The sequence below is a fragment of the Odocoileus virginianus genome, chromosome 4 (genome assembly GCF_023699985.2).
Source record: "Odocoileus virginianus isolate 20LAN1187 ecotype Illinois chromosome 4, Ovbor_1.2, whole genome shotgun sequence".
In the NCBI taxonomy this organism is placed as follows: domain Eukaryota; kingdom Metazoa; phylum Chordata; class Mammalia; order Artiodactyla; family Cervidae; genus Odocoileus; species Odocoileus virginianus.
Window position 1 is genome coordinate 52,702,416 of NC_069677.1, and position 17,103 is coordinate 52,719,518.

At 35.8% G+C, this 17,103-nt stretch overlaps 1 protein-coding gene across 1 annotated transcript in view; it reads left to right on the plus strand.

The window, feature by feature from the left end:
- Positions 1–16,713, plus strand: part of DHX36 (DEAH-box helicase 36) — a 43,364-nt gene extending 26,651 nt beyond the window's left edge. The window contains exons 16-25 of the mRNA XM_020879456.2: positions 588–705; positions 1,623–1,721; positions 6,293–6,466; positions 6,608–6,694; positions 7,636–7,719; positions 10,262–10,361; positions 10,457–10,547; positions 13,217–13,337; positions 15,591–15,743; positions 16,042–16,713. Of these exons, the coding sequence (XP_020735115.2) occupies positions 588–705; positions 1,623–1,721; positions 6,293–6,466; positions 6,608–6,694; positions 7,636–7,719; positions 10,262–10,361; positions 10,457–10,547; positions 13,217–13,337; positions 15,591–15,743; positions 16,042–16,227 (1,213 nt within the window). The 3' untranslated portion in view covers positions 16,228–16,713. The remainder of the gene's footprint in view (positions 1–587; positions 706–1,622; positions 1,722–6,292; positions 6,467–6,607; positions 6,695–7,635; positions 7,720–10,261; positions 10,362–10,456; positions 10,548–13,216; positions 13,338–15,590; positions 15,744–16,041) is intronic.
- The last annotated feature ends 390 nt before the right edge of the window (positions 16,714–17,103 follow it).

Genomic DNA, 17,103 nt, shown 5'->3' on the forward strand with positions numbered 1-17,103 from the left:
GCTACTTAAGATTGATCATTATTTTGAAGGCCAGTGCAAGCTGTATTTATTATGTGGTCCTTGGTGGAGATCCTATAGATAATGGGTCCTCTAAGCCACCACATAAGCCCATCATTCAGATCAGTAGATGCAAATAAGGAAAAAAATGTTTCCAACATCTTTCTGAGAGCTCACTAGATAGCACATACCTAAGAGCTTTTAAAATAATACAGACGGGCTGGCATAATACAGGGTTTGTTACAGAAAATGATCACAAGGCCCAAAGAGATTAACCTGTGTATACTGCTGATTGTGTATCTACCAGTCTGGAATCTGTAAGAAATAGGTAACCAAATTATTGATAGGAGGGAACCTTGTCTTTTTTAGAACTAGGATTTAGGATTAGTGGATTTAAGCTTATTCAGAACAGATGAGGAAAAGGAATATATGAATAACAATGAAGTAACAAGTAGTTATGATGTGGCTTGTAAGAAATAGATATTGACTGCTCTCCCTGCCTTTTCTTTTCTCTGGAATTCTAAAAAGTCACTGATAATACTTACCCCCATCCCCCCCACCTTGTTGTTGGTTTTTTTCTCTTTTTAAAGAGTTCAACCTGGTCATTGCTATCATCTATATAATGGTCTTAGAGCCAGCCTTCTAGATGACTATCAACTGCCAGAAATTTTAAGAACGCCTTTGGAAGAACTTTGTTTACAGATAAAGGTAAATTAAGTGGGAGAATTAAATTAAATAAGGTTCTAGTTTTCCACATGTTTTATAGAGGAAAGTAATATATTAATCTGCCAGAAAGAATTTAGACCACCATTTGTTTTTGTGTTAGTACAGTTTGACCCCTGAGCAGCCTGAGGGTTAGACGTGCCAGTTATCCCTTCTCTGCCTCAGAAATTGAAACAGCTTGGTTAGAATCAGGACTCAAACCCTAGTTCTGTTGATTCTACATGTTCTGCTTGCTGATTGAACACAAACTTTCCCCTGCACTTAGTTAATATAAAGGTCTGTAAAATGAAAATGCAAGTACTATATTTATTGAAAAATCTGTATAGACATGAACCCATGCAGTTCAAAATTGATAAACTGTAAACTGTTTTTAAGCTTCTGTCCCGTGTATATTAAACAGTTTTTAATTACATAATGCTCTAGAGCCAGATTATCTGGGATTGAATCCCAAGTCCTGTGGCAAGCTAGTTCTTTTATATTAGGCAAGTTATTTAAATTAACTTCGTGAAATTCTTAGAACAGTGCCTGGTACATGGGAATTGTTCAGTAAATCTTAGGTACTGTCACTACATCTTAAGATTCCCTCATTATAAACTACTTAGCTTTTTTTTTTTAGCATCATATATTTGATAAAATTAGCCACCTTATTTTGAAGATAATCAGTAATCAAACTTGTTGAGATTTTAACCAGCTACTTTTCTCATTAATAGAGTTACTGGGTGTTGAAAGTATTATGTTGGCCTTTAAACATTTAGAATCACAAACATAATTGTAACTTACTCTGGTAAAATAACTAACTGGAAAATTGTGTATAGGTTTGATGCTTTATTCAAGTGAGTCACACGGGGAAGACTAAACTCTGTCCATATATGACATGTTTACTTATATTTGTCTCCCCCCAGATTTTAAGACTAGGTGGAATTGCTTACTTTCTTAGTAGGCTAATGGATCCACCATCGAATGAAGCAGTGTTACTCTCCATAAAACACCTGATGGAACTGGTAAATTTGTTTTGTTTTTTAATAAATTCTAACTTAGATTTAGAGTGTTTAAGTAAAGCAAGCTAATTACCAAAATTTACCCTTGATTACTGCAAAGTAGGCCAATGAGTGTGCAGGACCAAATTGATTCACTATTTGGCTATTCAGCTTTAAGTATGAAATAAGTTATAAAATGATACTGTTGTGATTTTCTTATCATACTGGACTCTTTCCACACAAGTTTTTTCATTGTAGGCATGACTTAAAATTGCATAAAAATTTTGAAATCTTTCCATTTCAATCTTTTAAAACTTTCGAATCTTTCAGTTTCCTGTTTTGATCCTCTTCACTTGTATTCTTGAAAGGAATTTGGCCGCTGTATTCTGTTCTTTCTGATTTTCATAGTTTTTTATAGCTTTGTCAAATGTAAGCAACTTAATGACAGTATGGACATCTTATAAAGGCAGCTCTTCTGTTTTTGAAGGAATGCTAGCAGGTGACTTTCCCAGAATAGATCCCGCTACCTCTCATTGTTTTTCTTAACAGCTTTTGCCTTAGTTTATTTTATGAAGTCATTGTTTTGAGGAACAGGTTTCATTGTCTCAGGTGCCCACTTAGTTGGTAGTCATCCCTATACAAGACCACGTTGAGAAGCCTCACATGACTGGCTATAAGTTAGTGCCCAAAATAGAAAAAAAGAACAGAACTGTGCTGTCCAATTCAGTATCCACTAGCCACAGGTGACTATTTAAGTTTTGAATTAAATTACAAATTCAGTATCTTGGTCATAGTCACACATTTTAGAAGTTGAATAGTCACATGGGGCCAGTAGTTACTGCATGAACAGTGCAGAAATGACATTCCTTTCAGTGCTGCAAGTTCTGTTGGTTAGTGCTGGGTTAGAGGATGCTGATGGGTGTATTTTACATATTTGTTTATTTTTTTGAGCCATCTGTGTAGATAGTTTTGAGAATTTGGTCCATATGAAAACATTGAAATAAACTTGTGAGTAATAAGTTGTTTAAATGAAAAGTATTGTAACTGATCTGACCACTTTTGTTTGAATTTGGATTAGATTAGTGAGATTGCTGATATTTTAGAGAACAGTGTGGTTTTACTGACTTTAAAATTAAAGTCTTCCCCTCCAGATTTTTCTCTAATAGAACATAGCAATAGAGAGCTAGGTGGTGATCACAGAATCAACTTAATTGTGGTAGAGACAAATGACCAGAGAACAGCTGGAGTCTGAAGCCAGAGTGGGGTGATTTCCTTTCTCCTGACTGAAGTTAAGAACCAGTCTTTACTGAGCCATTTGCAGGCAACAAAATTGTGAAAAGGCCTGGGACATCCTTGCCAACAGTAGGGTCTGAAGCCTGCATTTTGAAAAAACTTTTTTATTGTGCAATGCAGAATGCCCATCCAGGATAAAAGAGCAAAACAAAAACCATCCAGCTTAATGATTTACTACACAAAGTGACCACTGTTATTTTTATTCATGTCAAGAAGTTAAGAACATCTCTGGGATACTAAAAGGCCACTGCCTACCCTCTCCTGTCACTCCCTGAGTTTCAAAAATAACATCTATCATAACTTTAATGGTAGTCTCTTGCTTTTCTTGATGATTTTACCAACCAGAATACACCTCTCTAAAGAGCTCGATTTAATTTGATCCTTTATAAACTTTACAGAAATCCACATAGGATGTTGAGACTTCTGGAAGAATGGGGTTCTGAATTCTTTCAGTGAACATTGTGAAATTCATGTGCATTACTGCTTTTAGCTGTAAATAGTTCATTCATTTTCATTTCTTTATATGGCTATTGAAAGGTATTTTTGGTTGTTGTTTAATCGCCAAGTTGTGTCCGCCACTTTTGTGACCCCATGGACTGTAGACCACCAGGCTCCTCTGTCCCTGGGTTTTCCCAGGAAGGAATACTGGAGTGGCTTGCCATTTCCCTTCTCCAGGGGACTGAACCTGCATCTCCTGCATTGGCAGGTGAATTCTTTACCACTTAGCCACCTGGGGCTTCCGGTGGCTCAGATGGTAAAGAATCTGCCTTCAGTGCAGGAGACCCAGGTCTGATCCTTGAATCAGGAAGATCTCTTAGAGAAGGGAATGGCTACCCACTCCAGTATTCTTTACTGGAGAATTCCATAGAGGAGCCTGACGAAGCCCATGGGATTGCAAAAGAATCCAACACAGCTGAGCGCCTAACACTCACACTTTCACCTGGGAAGCCCAAAAGGCATCTTGCTTATTTCCAATTTGAAGCAATTACATACGCTGGTAATGAATATTCTTCAGTATTCGTTGTTTCTTAGTGTACAAGTTTAAGTATTTCTCATAGGTATACGTGTAGGAGTGGATTCAGTAGGTAATGCCCAACCATTTTCCAAAGTTGTCAAACTACTTAAACTCCTACCAGGGCCAGTGGTAGGTGAGCATTCTCATTGCTCTATAGCATCGCCAACCTATGGTCTTTTATTCTAAGCATGTTGATAGGTATGTTGTAGTTTAATAGTTTTAATTTGCATTACAGTGAGTACTGTTGAATTTGTATGCAGCTTTTCATGCTTCCAGCCCATTTGGATAGTCTCATTTGTAAATTTTTGGTGCCAGTTTTTCTGTTATGTCATAGGAGGTCATTATACATACTTTTTGTGTTCTGTTGATCTGAGCCTTTTGTCAATTGTGTATTGCATATGTCTATATTTTTACCTTATCACTTTTTACTAGTGTTTTGGTGAATAAATTCCTAATTTTAATGTGAAATATATATCAGTTTTTTCTTTAGTGTTACTGCTTTATGAGTCTTTATCTACCCTGGAGTCATGGTGATAATACTGTTTTCAGTTTTTCTTCTTCATACTTAGAAATAGAATCCATGTGTAATTGATGTGTGTGTGTCTGTGTGTGTAGGTGAGGTAAGAATCAGTTTTTAGATATGTGAAACAGTTGACTGAAACTGTTAGAAAAAAGTTTATCCTTTTCCTTCTCTTCTTCTGCAGCGTTATCATCAATCAAATGTCTATGGGTTTGTCTATTTGTAGGCTCTGTTTTATTCTGTTGATACGTATTTTTCTTGAACTGGTATCACACTGTCTTAATTACAATATTGAGTCTTAACCAAGCAAGAACATGCTCTTTCCCATTGATTTAGTTATTTAATCTCTTGGTATTTCAGCATTTTCTGTGTATCATACAGATTGATGTCTTGATTAGTGGTATTTTTGGATTCTATTCGAACTTCAAAATTTTGCATTTTCTTGTGTGTCTGCTATACAGAATTCAAGTTGGTTTTGAATGTTGACCTTGTTTTCATTAATGCTGTGAAACCCACTTATTCTGATAACTGTATGTAGATTTTTTTGCATACAATCGCATCTGTAAATAATTAGAATTTTATTTCCAGCTGTCATCCAGGATCCTTAGTACAATATTGTGCAGAAATGATATGATAGTATGCATTCTTATGTTCTTATTCTCAAAGGAAAAGCTATCAATAATTTCATTGATCATGTTCTTTAAGATTTTTTTGTAGAAACTCGAGGAAGTTTCTATTCTTAGTTTATTCTATTTTTATTATGCATGGATAATTTTATTATGTATGTTTTTATCAAATACCTTTATTTCCTCTAATGAGATTATCCAGTTATGCTGCTTTTTATGTTTAATTTGTAATGTATTGAATTACATCAGTTTTTCAAATATTAAACCATCTTTCATTCCTGAAAGAAACCTAACTTGCTGTGATTCAATTTGGCATTGTTTTAAGTTTCTCATGTGTAAGGTAATTTAGTTTCCCTTCCTCCAGATGTCCCTGTCAAGCAGGTACCAAGATTATGCTAAACTCAAAAATCAGGCTTAAAAGTTTTTTTTTCTAGTCTCTGAAAGAGTTTTTGTAAGATTAAGGCAATTTCTTTCATAAACTTTTAGTAGATTTCAATATTGGCTATGTTCCCTGTGTTGTACAGTACACAATCCGTTAGTTTGTGCCTCTAGTTCCCCTGCCCCTGTAACAGACTCCCAGTGGGTTGGAGGAGCAATATGAGTTTTATCTTTTGCTATTTTTGTTGTTGTTCAGATTTTGTCATTTTGAATGTGTACTGGACATTGTGTTTACAGAGATCTTTGTGGATAAAAACTTGGAACTAGGGGTGATAATTTCCTGCAGAGGATTTATGTTGCCTCCTCTGGGAAAAGATGCTCCAGTGTTGTTTACCTCTCTAGACTTCTTTCTCTCCCCAATTACTGGACTTGTAATTTTTTTAACTCTTTTGTAAAAGAATTTTGTAATTCTTTTGTCAGTGTCTTTAGGCAGCTTTTCTTTATCTTATTGAATGCTGGCTAATACATTATTTCTCATTTTTCTTCTAACATTTATAGTAAAGCTGAATTGTGAGTTAATTTTATTTTTGTTTAAATCAGTTTCTAACCTTTGCTGACCTCAAAACTAATATTTTGATGATGAGAACTAAAGCTGAACAAGTATAAGGGCATTTGGACATGAGTGGACTGTCACTTTTTTTTAAGCAAACTAAAATATGATGCTTTACAATGTCTGTTTTAAACATAAACTCTTACTTCACAGAATGCTTTGGATAAACAAGAAGAATTGACACCTCTTGGAGTTCACTTGGCACGATTACCAGTTGAGCCACACATTGGGAAAATGATTCTTTTTGGAGCTTTGTTCTGTTGCTTAGACCCGGTACTCACCATTGCTGCTAGTCTCAGCTTCAAAGATCCCTTTGTGATTCCACTGGTAAGAAGTATACAGATAAAAAGCTAGGTTTTTCTTTTTTTTAACACAGGGTAGTTATTTGGTTAGATACACTTTTTATTAGAATGCCATTCTCCTTTATATACCATCAGAGCAATTTAAGCTGCCTTCATCTGTTTTAAGGGAAAAGAAAAGGTCGCAGATGCAAGAAGAAAGGAATTGGCAAAGGATACTAAAAGTGACCACCTGACTGTCGTGAATGCATTTAAGGTAAAATGGACATATTTTAAATTTAAATTTTTTAAATATGTGTTATAGTTAACAGGAATAAGCTAAATTAGTGAGTGAAAATGTTTAAAATTAGGTGAATATTTGAAAAAAAATTATACACTTTCCAATTTTGTGATAGTGCATTATTACATTTACCCTTTTGGAAGAAAGTCTGTTCTTTGTGTTTTGATAACAGAACAAGTGAACAACTTATTTTAAAGCATTGTTTGCTATTATTCATTTCCATATTTGTCTTATTCACGTTTATGACAGGAGGTTCTTTCCTGTTCGTTAATAAACTATACCTGTGTTCAGATTTAACATTTTGATAGAGGATCATAATCATGTATACTCTTCAAGAAAGAGAGACATTTTCTTTTACAGCCAGGCTTATCTGAGGATAAACATGTCTCATCCATCTTTGCAACATTTAAGTGTAATTTGGGGTATGGAGACAACATCTTTTTATTGTAGTTCTAGACTCAGTTTCCTGTTACGGGATTGTTTATGTATTTTTTTTTTGTTCCTTTGAGCTAATTCAGTATTTCTCCCCCCTCTTCCTTCCTTTTCTAACATAAAGCAAAACATATTTGTGAAGGTGAAAATATATAATAGCGTTGAAATTTGTCTAACAGGTTGTTCTTTTTGATTAGTACATCATGTGCAGAATGGCGCTGTTTCATGTAAAATGAACAGTACATTTACTTTATAACTTGCTCTAATTTGTGTAAAGAAAGGTCTGTAAATTCAGTTTTGGTTACCTATTAATGACTAGGATTATGGGGAGTTCATATTTTTGTAGTTTGTTATTTTTTAAATTATTTGAGTATTTTTACAGAGAAAAATCAGAAGGTAAGCATTGTTACTAAAATAAAGACAAACTAGTAAGTAATCTTTGCTTTGGGGAATAAAATTAATACTTTATTTCTTTTGCCCCCTAGGGATGGGAAAAAGCTAAACAACGTGGTTTCAGATATGAAAAAGACTATTGCTGGGAATATTTTCTATCTTCAAACACATTGCAGGTAATGATGAGTGTTTTGAAGTAATTCTCACATATGTTAGATTAGGGGATATATGTATCCATTCTATATGGTCAGATCTATACCAAAAAGTTAATTGTGAGTTTGTCTTGTGAAGTTGAATCATACAGAATCATAGAAAAGACTTTATTAAATCAACTGCAGTAGCACAAGAAAAAGATGTACAACATAATAAAATAATGGCTAAGAGAAGAAACAAGCCCAGAGTTTGGCAGGAAAACACAGAAGCTCGTTTACTCTTTCTGCACCTATCCTTTAGTTGCCATTTTGAGGATTTGTTCTAAAATTTTCACTGATACTTCCAAAATCTGTTTTAAACTCAAATAGGGCAAGTATCTCTGTTTAAACTTTAGATGGGTATTTTTATCCTGAACTGACTTAGTATAGTGAGAAAACACTATTGGAGACATTTGTGAAACAGAAGAAAGTAAACAGTTAAGGCAAATGCAACATCAGACACTGCACTGAAATAGAGAAATGATCTCAAGCCAGCAGGCGTAGGAATATCCACACCTTTTAGGCTATGTGGATGAACTCTGGTAATGGACATTTAGCAGATCTACAAGGGGGTAAAGAATCCAGAATCCAGCATATTTAATTAAATGTGCCCAAACATTAACAGAATTAAAAGAAGGGTAATGACAAATTGTGAAAGATTCTACAGCCAATGGATAAAAGAAGGGAACCTGGCATATCTCAGCAGAAAATACAACTGTTTCATAGTTAGAAACAGTTGAAAAATGCAGTTTCAATAAAAGAAAATAAACCAGTAAAAGGAATGAAAAGATTGCTGAGCCAAGAAGACAAATTGAAGGCCATAGCATCATAAGGAACAAAATGGGCAACCTTTTAAAACAAAATATTACCTAAAAGGAAGGCTTGAGATAATCACAGCCTGTAGATGCAGCCATGAAAGAAAAAAATAAAGCAATAAGTTAAAAGCTCATAAGCAGGAGGACAGCATTGATCTATCATGAAGATAACAGGTGTCTCTTCATAGAAAATCCAGGAGTGATTGAATATGTATTCAGAGATATATGTAAGAACATGTCCCTTGAGTAGGAAAAAAATGAAGTGAACTACAGTATGAAAAGATAGTTAAATCCAGTGTCATTTGAGAATACTATATCCTGTCAAGATATTAATTCAAGTATAAAGAAAAATGACAGGCATTCAAGAAAGCACTTGAAATAGACACTCATGAGCTGACCTTGAAAAACTTAGAGTAAAATGCTGCGTATAAAGAGGTGAATCAAAAAGAATTTAGGAATTGGAGAATGCATGCTGAGTATACATTGAAATTATTTAAATATGGAAAAATGCAAAATGGTATTGAGAATTATGGATATAGAAAAATAAAAAACAGTATTGTCCTGAACAATATATAATAGTGGTGAGAGAAATCAGGAGGTGGCCTGGTGATTCAGTTGTAAGAGAAATTAGGTAGGAAAACTAAAGTCACACAATTCGTAGAAAGGATATATATTTAAAAATGACTTGGGACTTCCCCGGCAGTCCAGTGGTTAAGACTCTGAGCTCCCAATGCAGGGGACCCAGGTTCAATCCTTGGTCAGGGAACTAGACCCCACATGCCACAACAGCAAGATCCTGCATGCCATGACTAAGACCTGGCACAGCCAAATAAATAAATTATTTTTTAAAAATAACTATTTCACAATCTATTTTAAGCTCACAGACTTCTTTATTAAATATCTCATGATTATAAAAATGATACGTTCATCTAATTCAGTTTTATTTCTGTTCAATTTCCTTAAATTGAACTAAGGGTAAATGCTTTTATTAAAACAGCTTCTGTACTGTTATCACAGTTAAGATGGCATTTTTGTCCAATTCTGATGAGTATCTGCAGTATTGTTGATTTAATGATATTTCTGATGGTATTGAGATTAGGGAAGTCTTTTGTACTTTGCTGTATTATTTGAATGCTTTTTATAACAAATCATGTATTTACTCATGGTCATTTTCTTAAAAACAGGGAACAGGGCTTAAGCTTTTGAACCAGGATGTAATGGTAGTTCTCAGTAGTACATATGTGAATGTTATTTTACTGTATGCTTTTCTGTATTCCCCCCCCTCAAATATGGGGTGGAGAGCAATTTTGGAAATTAGTCTTTTGCTGAATAAAAGAATTCTTAAACATCAGTTGTTACTCCCTATAGCAGGCAAGCCTTTTGTATAGAAGATCAGACAATAAATATTTTCAGCGTAACATGCACATGGTTTCCGTGGGCTGCTCATCTTTGCCATTGTAATGCAAAAGCAGCCAAAGATGATACGGAGACAGATGGGTGTGGCTTCGTTTCAATAAGACCTTGTTGACAGAAACAGATTTTTATAAATTTGTAGTTAACTATCCCCTGCTGCAAAACATCACATTTTTGCAAGAGTATTTTGTAAAGCAGGCAAAGCTCACCATGAAATTTATTTATGAGGGCACACTTTATAACCCCTGAAGATTTGTGTGAAAGGTGTTCTAGTTCTGTTTGTTACTATTGCTCCCTAGATGCTGCATAGCATGAAAGGGCAGTTTGCTGAGCATCTTCTTGGAGCTGGATTTGTAAGCAGTAGAAATCCTCAAGATCCAGAATCTAATATAAATTCAGGTACAGCAGGAAATACAGTGTAAATAACTTGCTGCTGTTGTCAGTTGTATCAGTAGTTTACTTTTTTTTTCCCTCTACCTTCTCACCCCGAATAGATAATGAGAAGATAATTAAAGCTGTCATCTGTGCTGGTTTATATCCCAAAGTTGCTAAAATCCGACTAAATTTGGGTAAAAAAAGAAAAATGTAAGCATTGAAGATTATTATAATTACTTATAGTTCTCTCAAACTTTTGAAACTATCTACTACAACACGGCTTGTATTGTACATTTGTTCTTACTTGTACTAGGACCCTATTCTTTACTTTGGCTGTTTAAGGGAAGGCAGACTGTTTACGGTAGATACCACTGTTCCTCACTGCATATCCTGGAGTCTTTTCCTTTGTCACCCAGTGTTCACAAAGAATACTAGTAACGCCGGTGTAAATGTGCTTCCCTGGCGGCTCAGATGGTCAAGAATCCTCCTGCAAGGTGGGGAGACCTGGGTTTGATCCCTGCAGAGGGCATGGCAGCCCACTCCAGTATTCTTGCCTGGAGAATCCCCATGGACAGAGGAGCCAGGTGGGGTACAGTCCATAGGGTCCCACAGAGTCAGACACTGCTGAGCGACTAAGCAGATAAATACGAGAACAGTGAGAACAGTAAGCCAGCCGCTGAAAAGCGGTGTCTCAGTGGGACTTGCTTTGGAGTAGATTATGTTTCAGGATATTTTTTTTTTCCTCTCTTTATGAAACAGATAATCTTGTACTTTAGCTCTTTGGATGAAATTGTGGGGGTTCTACCTATTTTGAGAAATAAAGTATAGCTTTAAATATAGGTCCAAATAGAGTCAGCCTCAGTAGTAATTGGAGACAACAATAAGGCATATTTTTGCCCGGTAAGCTCACTCATTCTGGTGAAGAAAAAAGAGAAACTGAAAGTCACCTATGGCTTGCAGTATGTGAGTTGGTGTCAGACTTTTGGAAGACACTTTAATATTAGGTATCAGCAGTCATTAAAATAGTCACTGGCCCAGTGGTTTAATATGTTCTAAGAAAGTCATTCCAAATGTTTTTTGCAAAGTACATTGTAAGCAACATAGATGTCTAGTAGCAGTGGGAAAATTATGGTTTTATAAGACCATATTGTATGGCATTTCTGTTAGGTGTAAAAAAACATCATTGTATATTGGCATGAAATATTTGAATTAATGTTAGGTGAAAGAGTTGGTTGTTCTATACACATGAAAAAATATAGACCTCAAAGATAGCCTAAAGTGCAGTCGTTGTTCTAGTGCAGTGGTTCTCAGCATGGGTAATCTTTCCTTCCCAGGGACATTTGACAATTTCTGCAGACATTGTGGTTTTGATACTGGAGACGTATGTGTTACTGGCATCTAGTACATGGAGGCCAGGAATGCTGTTAAGCATTCCACAATGCACAAGTCCGCCATAACAAGGAATTCAGTAGTCAAGAATGCAGACGTTGAGAAATCTATAATGTACCTGAGAATAGGGTAACATGAATGTTGATCATTGTGATTGGATTATTTACATTTTAAGTGATCTGAGTATTTTTTGACTTCAGTACTTTTTCAAATTCTTCTTCATATATATCCCTAAATTGTACAGGTAGCTTAACATGTTACAGGTAGCTTAAATATTTGAAAGACATTTTGTATATTCCTCTGCCATCCTGGGAAGACTTTATGAAGAAAATGTATCAGTAGTTCTCTTTGGATTGATGCTTTGCTTTGTAAAACGTGCAGGGGTCAGCATATTTTGGCATACTGGCTGAAAAACATCTTTGTAAATTTTTGTTGAAACACAGCCATGCCTATTCTCTGCCTGCTTACTAGCTACATTAGCAGAATTGAGTAGTTGTGACAGAATGCCCCCAAAGCCTAAAATACTTTGTCTCTGGTCCCATATAGAAAAAGTTTGCCAAATCCTGCTGCTCTAGTGATGTAGGGTTGCAGGATGACATTGGTTAAATTGACTGTGTGGTGAGTAAAAATAATTGATTTTATTCTAAATAATGGTTCATGACTATGATGATTTTATGGATCCCTAAAACCATTAAAATGATACCCTCAAAAACACAGGAAGGATTCATGGGTTATCCCTTTATAATATAATTACCAATGATTATATAAAAATACTATCTCATATCTCCCTGTTGAATAATATTAACTAAAGACTCCTACAAATTGAGGTGAAATTCTTAACTGTATCAAAGGAAAGACCCCCTAAGGATGGAGAGACTGTACTGGAGCTGTGTATGTTTATTCCAAGTATTCCTGTTTTGAAATGGGGCTGGAGGGTTCAGTGAATGTGAGGCCATTTAAAACATATTTTAGAATAGGTTTTTAAAAATCAGAACTACGTTTTAGACAGAATTCTCTGGTTTTTAATTTTATTTGTCTGGGTGTGTAACCTGTGGATTTTTTTTTAATTGATCATTTCATTCTGTAAATGGGGGGTGGTTTAACAGTATCATGGTTTATCAGTATCATGATTTACAGTAAAATGTACAGGCTATTCTGTTGGTCTGATTCACTTTGAATTCTCTCAGGTATTTATTTCATTCTTTGTCTTTTAATGGTGTATGTATTAACATAATTGTAATATTTTGTCACTTTTCTAATATGTTGAGTAATTATACCTATAAGAGGATTTGTTTTATGATTTCGAGTGTTCATATTTATCTGATACTTTTCCATGTCTTATTAAAATAAAAATGCTCTTTCCTTAAATATAAGTTTGAAAATAGATAATGCAGAAAAGTCATCTGTGAAGTTTCTTTTGATTCTGGGATGATTTGAAGTCCTCCAGAGTGTTTTTTTTTTTTTAAACTACATTTTAACTTTTTTTAAAGGGTGAAAGTTTACACAAAAACCGATGGAGTAGTTGCTATTCATCCTAAATCTGTTAATGTGGAGCAAACAGAGTTTCACTACAACTGGCTTATCTATCACCTGAAGATGAGGACGAGTAGTGTAAGTGAATGTATAAAATAGCCATGGATCTGAATAACAGTATTACAGTGTTTTTTAAATTGTTTAGTTTTCATAATTACAAACAAACTTGCTTTCTTTTAAATATTTTTTTAATTGGAGGATAATTGCTTTACAGTGTTTGGGGTCTCTGCCGTGCGACAGCGTAAATCACCTGCAGTTACGCATGTGTATCCCCTCCCCCCGTTCCATCTCTCTAGGGCATCACACTGCACCAGGCTGGGCTGCTGTTTTCTGTAGCAGCTTCCCACTACTTAGCTGTTTTATACTTGGTAGTGTGTATGTCAGTGCTACTTTCTCAATTTGTCCTGGTCGCTCTTTCCCCCACTGTGTCCACGAGTCTGTTCTCTACATCTGCATCTTCATTTCTTCTCTGAAAATAGGTTCATCAGTACTATTTTTTAGATTCCATATATATGCGTTAATACATGATGTTTGTTTTTCTCTTTTTGACTTAGTTCATTCTGTGTAACAGGCTCTCGGTTCATCCACCTTACCACAGTTGACTCAAATTCATTCCTTATTATGACTGAGTCTTTTTTTTTTTCCATTTATTTTTATTAGTTGGAGGCTAATTACTTTACATCATTGCAGTGGTTTTTGCCATACATTGACATGAATCAGCCATGGATTTACATGTGTTCCCCATCCCAATCCCCCTCCCGCCTCCCTCCCCACCCCATCCCTTTGGGTCTTCCCAATGCACCAGCCCCGAGCACTTGTCTCATGCATCCAACCTGGGCTGGTGATCTGTTTCACTCTTGATAATATACATGTTTCAATGCTGTTCTCTCAAAACATCCCACCCTCGCCTTCTCCCATAGAGTCCAAAAGTCTGTTCTGTACATCTGTGTGTCTCTTTCTGTTTTGCATATAGGGTTATCGTTACCATCTTTCTAAATTCCATATATATGCGTTAGTATACTGTTTTGGTCTTTATCTTTCTGGCTTACTTCACTCTGTATAATGGGCTCCAGTTTCATCCATCTCATTAGAACTGATTCAAATGAATTCTTTTTAATGGCTGAGTAATATTCCATGGTGTATATGTACAATAGCTTCCTTATCCATTCGTCTGTGGATGGGCATCTAGGTTGCTTCCATGTCCTGGCTATTATAAACAGTGCTGCGATGAACATTGGGGTGCATGTGTCTCTTTCAGATCTGGTTTCCTCGGTGTGTATGCCCAGCAGTGGGATTGCTGGGTCGTATGGCAGTTCTGTTTCCAGTTTTTTAAGAAATCTCCACATTGTTCTCCATAGCGGCTGTACTAGTTTGCATTCCCACCAACAGTGTAAGAGGGTTCCCTTTTCTCCACACCCTCTCCAGCATTTATTGCTTGTAGACTTTTGGATAGCAGCCATCCTGACTGGCGTGTAATGGTACCTCATTGTGGTTTTGATTTGCATTTCTCTGATAATGGTGTTGAGCATCATGACTGAGTCTTATTCCATTATATGTATGTACCACAGCTTCTCTATCCACTTACCTGTGGACGGACATCTGAGTTGTTTTGTCCTAGCTGTTGTGAACAGTGCTGCAATGAACATTGGGGTGCATGTGTCGTTTTGAATTGTGGTTTTCTCAGGTTATATGCCCAGTAGTGGGATTGCTGGGTGATCTGGTAGTTTTATTCCTAAGTTTGTCAAGGAATTGCCTAAAAAAAATTTTTTTTTCCCGATAAGACTTACAGTGTCCTCAAGCAAATAACCTGTACTTTTAATGTCTGCAGATCTATTTGATCGATCTTTCTATTTTAATTAATAGAAGGTTATTTGATTTTCATAATTTTCTTTCAGAGCCTATTTTTCAAGAAATACTGACATTTTATGGTATATAGGAGTTCACAGTGTATGAAGAATTTTATTGCCTTGTCAGTATAACTTATAAATACTGGTCAGAATATTAAGTGGGACTTTTGTTAATATATAAATAAAAAGAACTTCAGCTACATTATTGTTTTGGTTTTATCACTTAGAAAAATACTTTGTTTCCAGAATAGTTTTGATTGAATCAAAACAAAAATATAAAACTCCTTTGTAGTCTGAAGTAATGAGAAATGACTTATTTAAAATGATATATTTTTTTAATTAGTCTGTCATTACACTGACAGGATAATAGTAATACCTGTTTTAGAAGAAGAACACTCATTGATAGTAGTGATCTCACTGGATTAATGTGACAGTAGTCCTCTCCAACTCCTTACCACATTAACCGGCCTGATTCTCCTCGTAGATATACTTGTACGACTGCACGGAAGTCTCCCCCTACTGTCTCTTGTTCTTTGGAGGCGATGTATCCATCCAGAAAGATAATGATCAGGAAACCATCGCTGTAGATGAGTGGATAATCTTTCAGTCTCCAGCACGAATTGCCCATCTTGTTAAGGTGACTGACTTTACATGATTGTCTTTGATTCTGCATGAAAGTTAGTATACAGTGTTGTGTTTTTATCTAAGTGTTGTACATGTTACATTAAATATTTCTTGCTTTATTTCAACAGACGAAATTGTGTTGAGAAATCGATTTATAGTTTTTCCGAATTGGTTTTTGAGATAGTTACAGAGCAACCATTCTGAATGGCTAATAGCTTATGAAATTTCTTGTACCAGGTCAAGTCACTTTTATTTATTACACTGATGGTACACCTGCCTTTGTTGAACATGTATCCTTTTTCCAACTTCAGGAATTAAGAAAGGAACTAGATATCCTTCTGCAAGAGAAGATTGAAAGTCCCCATCCTGTAGACTGGAAGGACACTAAATCTAGAGACTGTGCAGTGCTCTCGGCCATTATAGACTTGATCAAAACACAGGAGAGAGCAACTCCCAGGAGCCTGCCACCACGCCTCCAGGACGGGCATCACAGCTGACAGGCATTGTCTGTGCCCGGAAAGGCCACTCTACACCCGTCTTCCATCGCGGTTTAACTCTGGGCCAGATGCCAAGCCCCAGGATGTGAATAGTTTTAATGTGTACGGTAGAAACCTTCAGTAGGTAGTAAAGACTTAATGAGCATGAATTAACAGTTGTCTGTGGCTGCTATAAATACACCATAAAAACAGGAAGTTCTCTGATCATACACTCTCACTATGGTCATGCCCACATTTTGAGAATATTCCTCTTACGTACTTTGAATGTTGTGCCACTTGAGAAAGTCCTTTGTTATGAAATACTAATCTTTCTGCCCATAATGACCAAGTATAGAATCAGTAAAACTAGAATGATTAGCTAAAAAGCAGTGTCAAATAAGACTTTTGGCACATCCACATTTTTTCCAGTGAAACTTCTGTTAGAAGTAAATTAATTTGTTGTAATAAAGTCCAGTATTTAATAAAATGTACAGTGTGTAAATCTCAGCTAGCTTTTTGGCTTGGTTTCTGCATCTCCACCTGTCCCTTGGGTTTTCTTTTTTTAATCTTTTCAAGATATATTTGTATCCTTTTTATATCACCCTGTGCATCGTAATGTAGCAATAGAGAGCATGGGTCTAGAGCCAGACCACCTAAGTTCAGATTTTAGCACTGTCACTTACCCAAGATCTTAGGCAAATTACTTGGCGTCTCTCTGTTCCCATTTTCTTTCTCTGTAGAATACACGTAACAGCTGTGAGAATTACGTAACTTGTTATATGTAAAGTGCATAGCCTAGTGTCTGGCACGTGTTGGGTACTCAGCAGATGGTAGTAGTTATTTGTCCATGAAATATTGTTTGTCAATAATGATCCATTAGGTTACACTTTTTTCCCT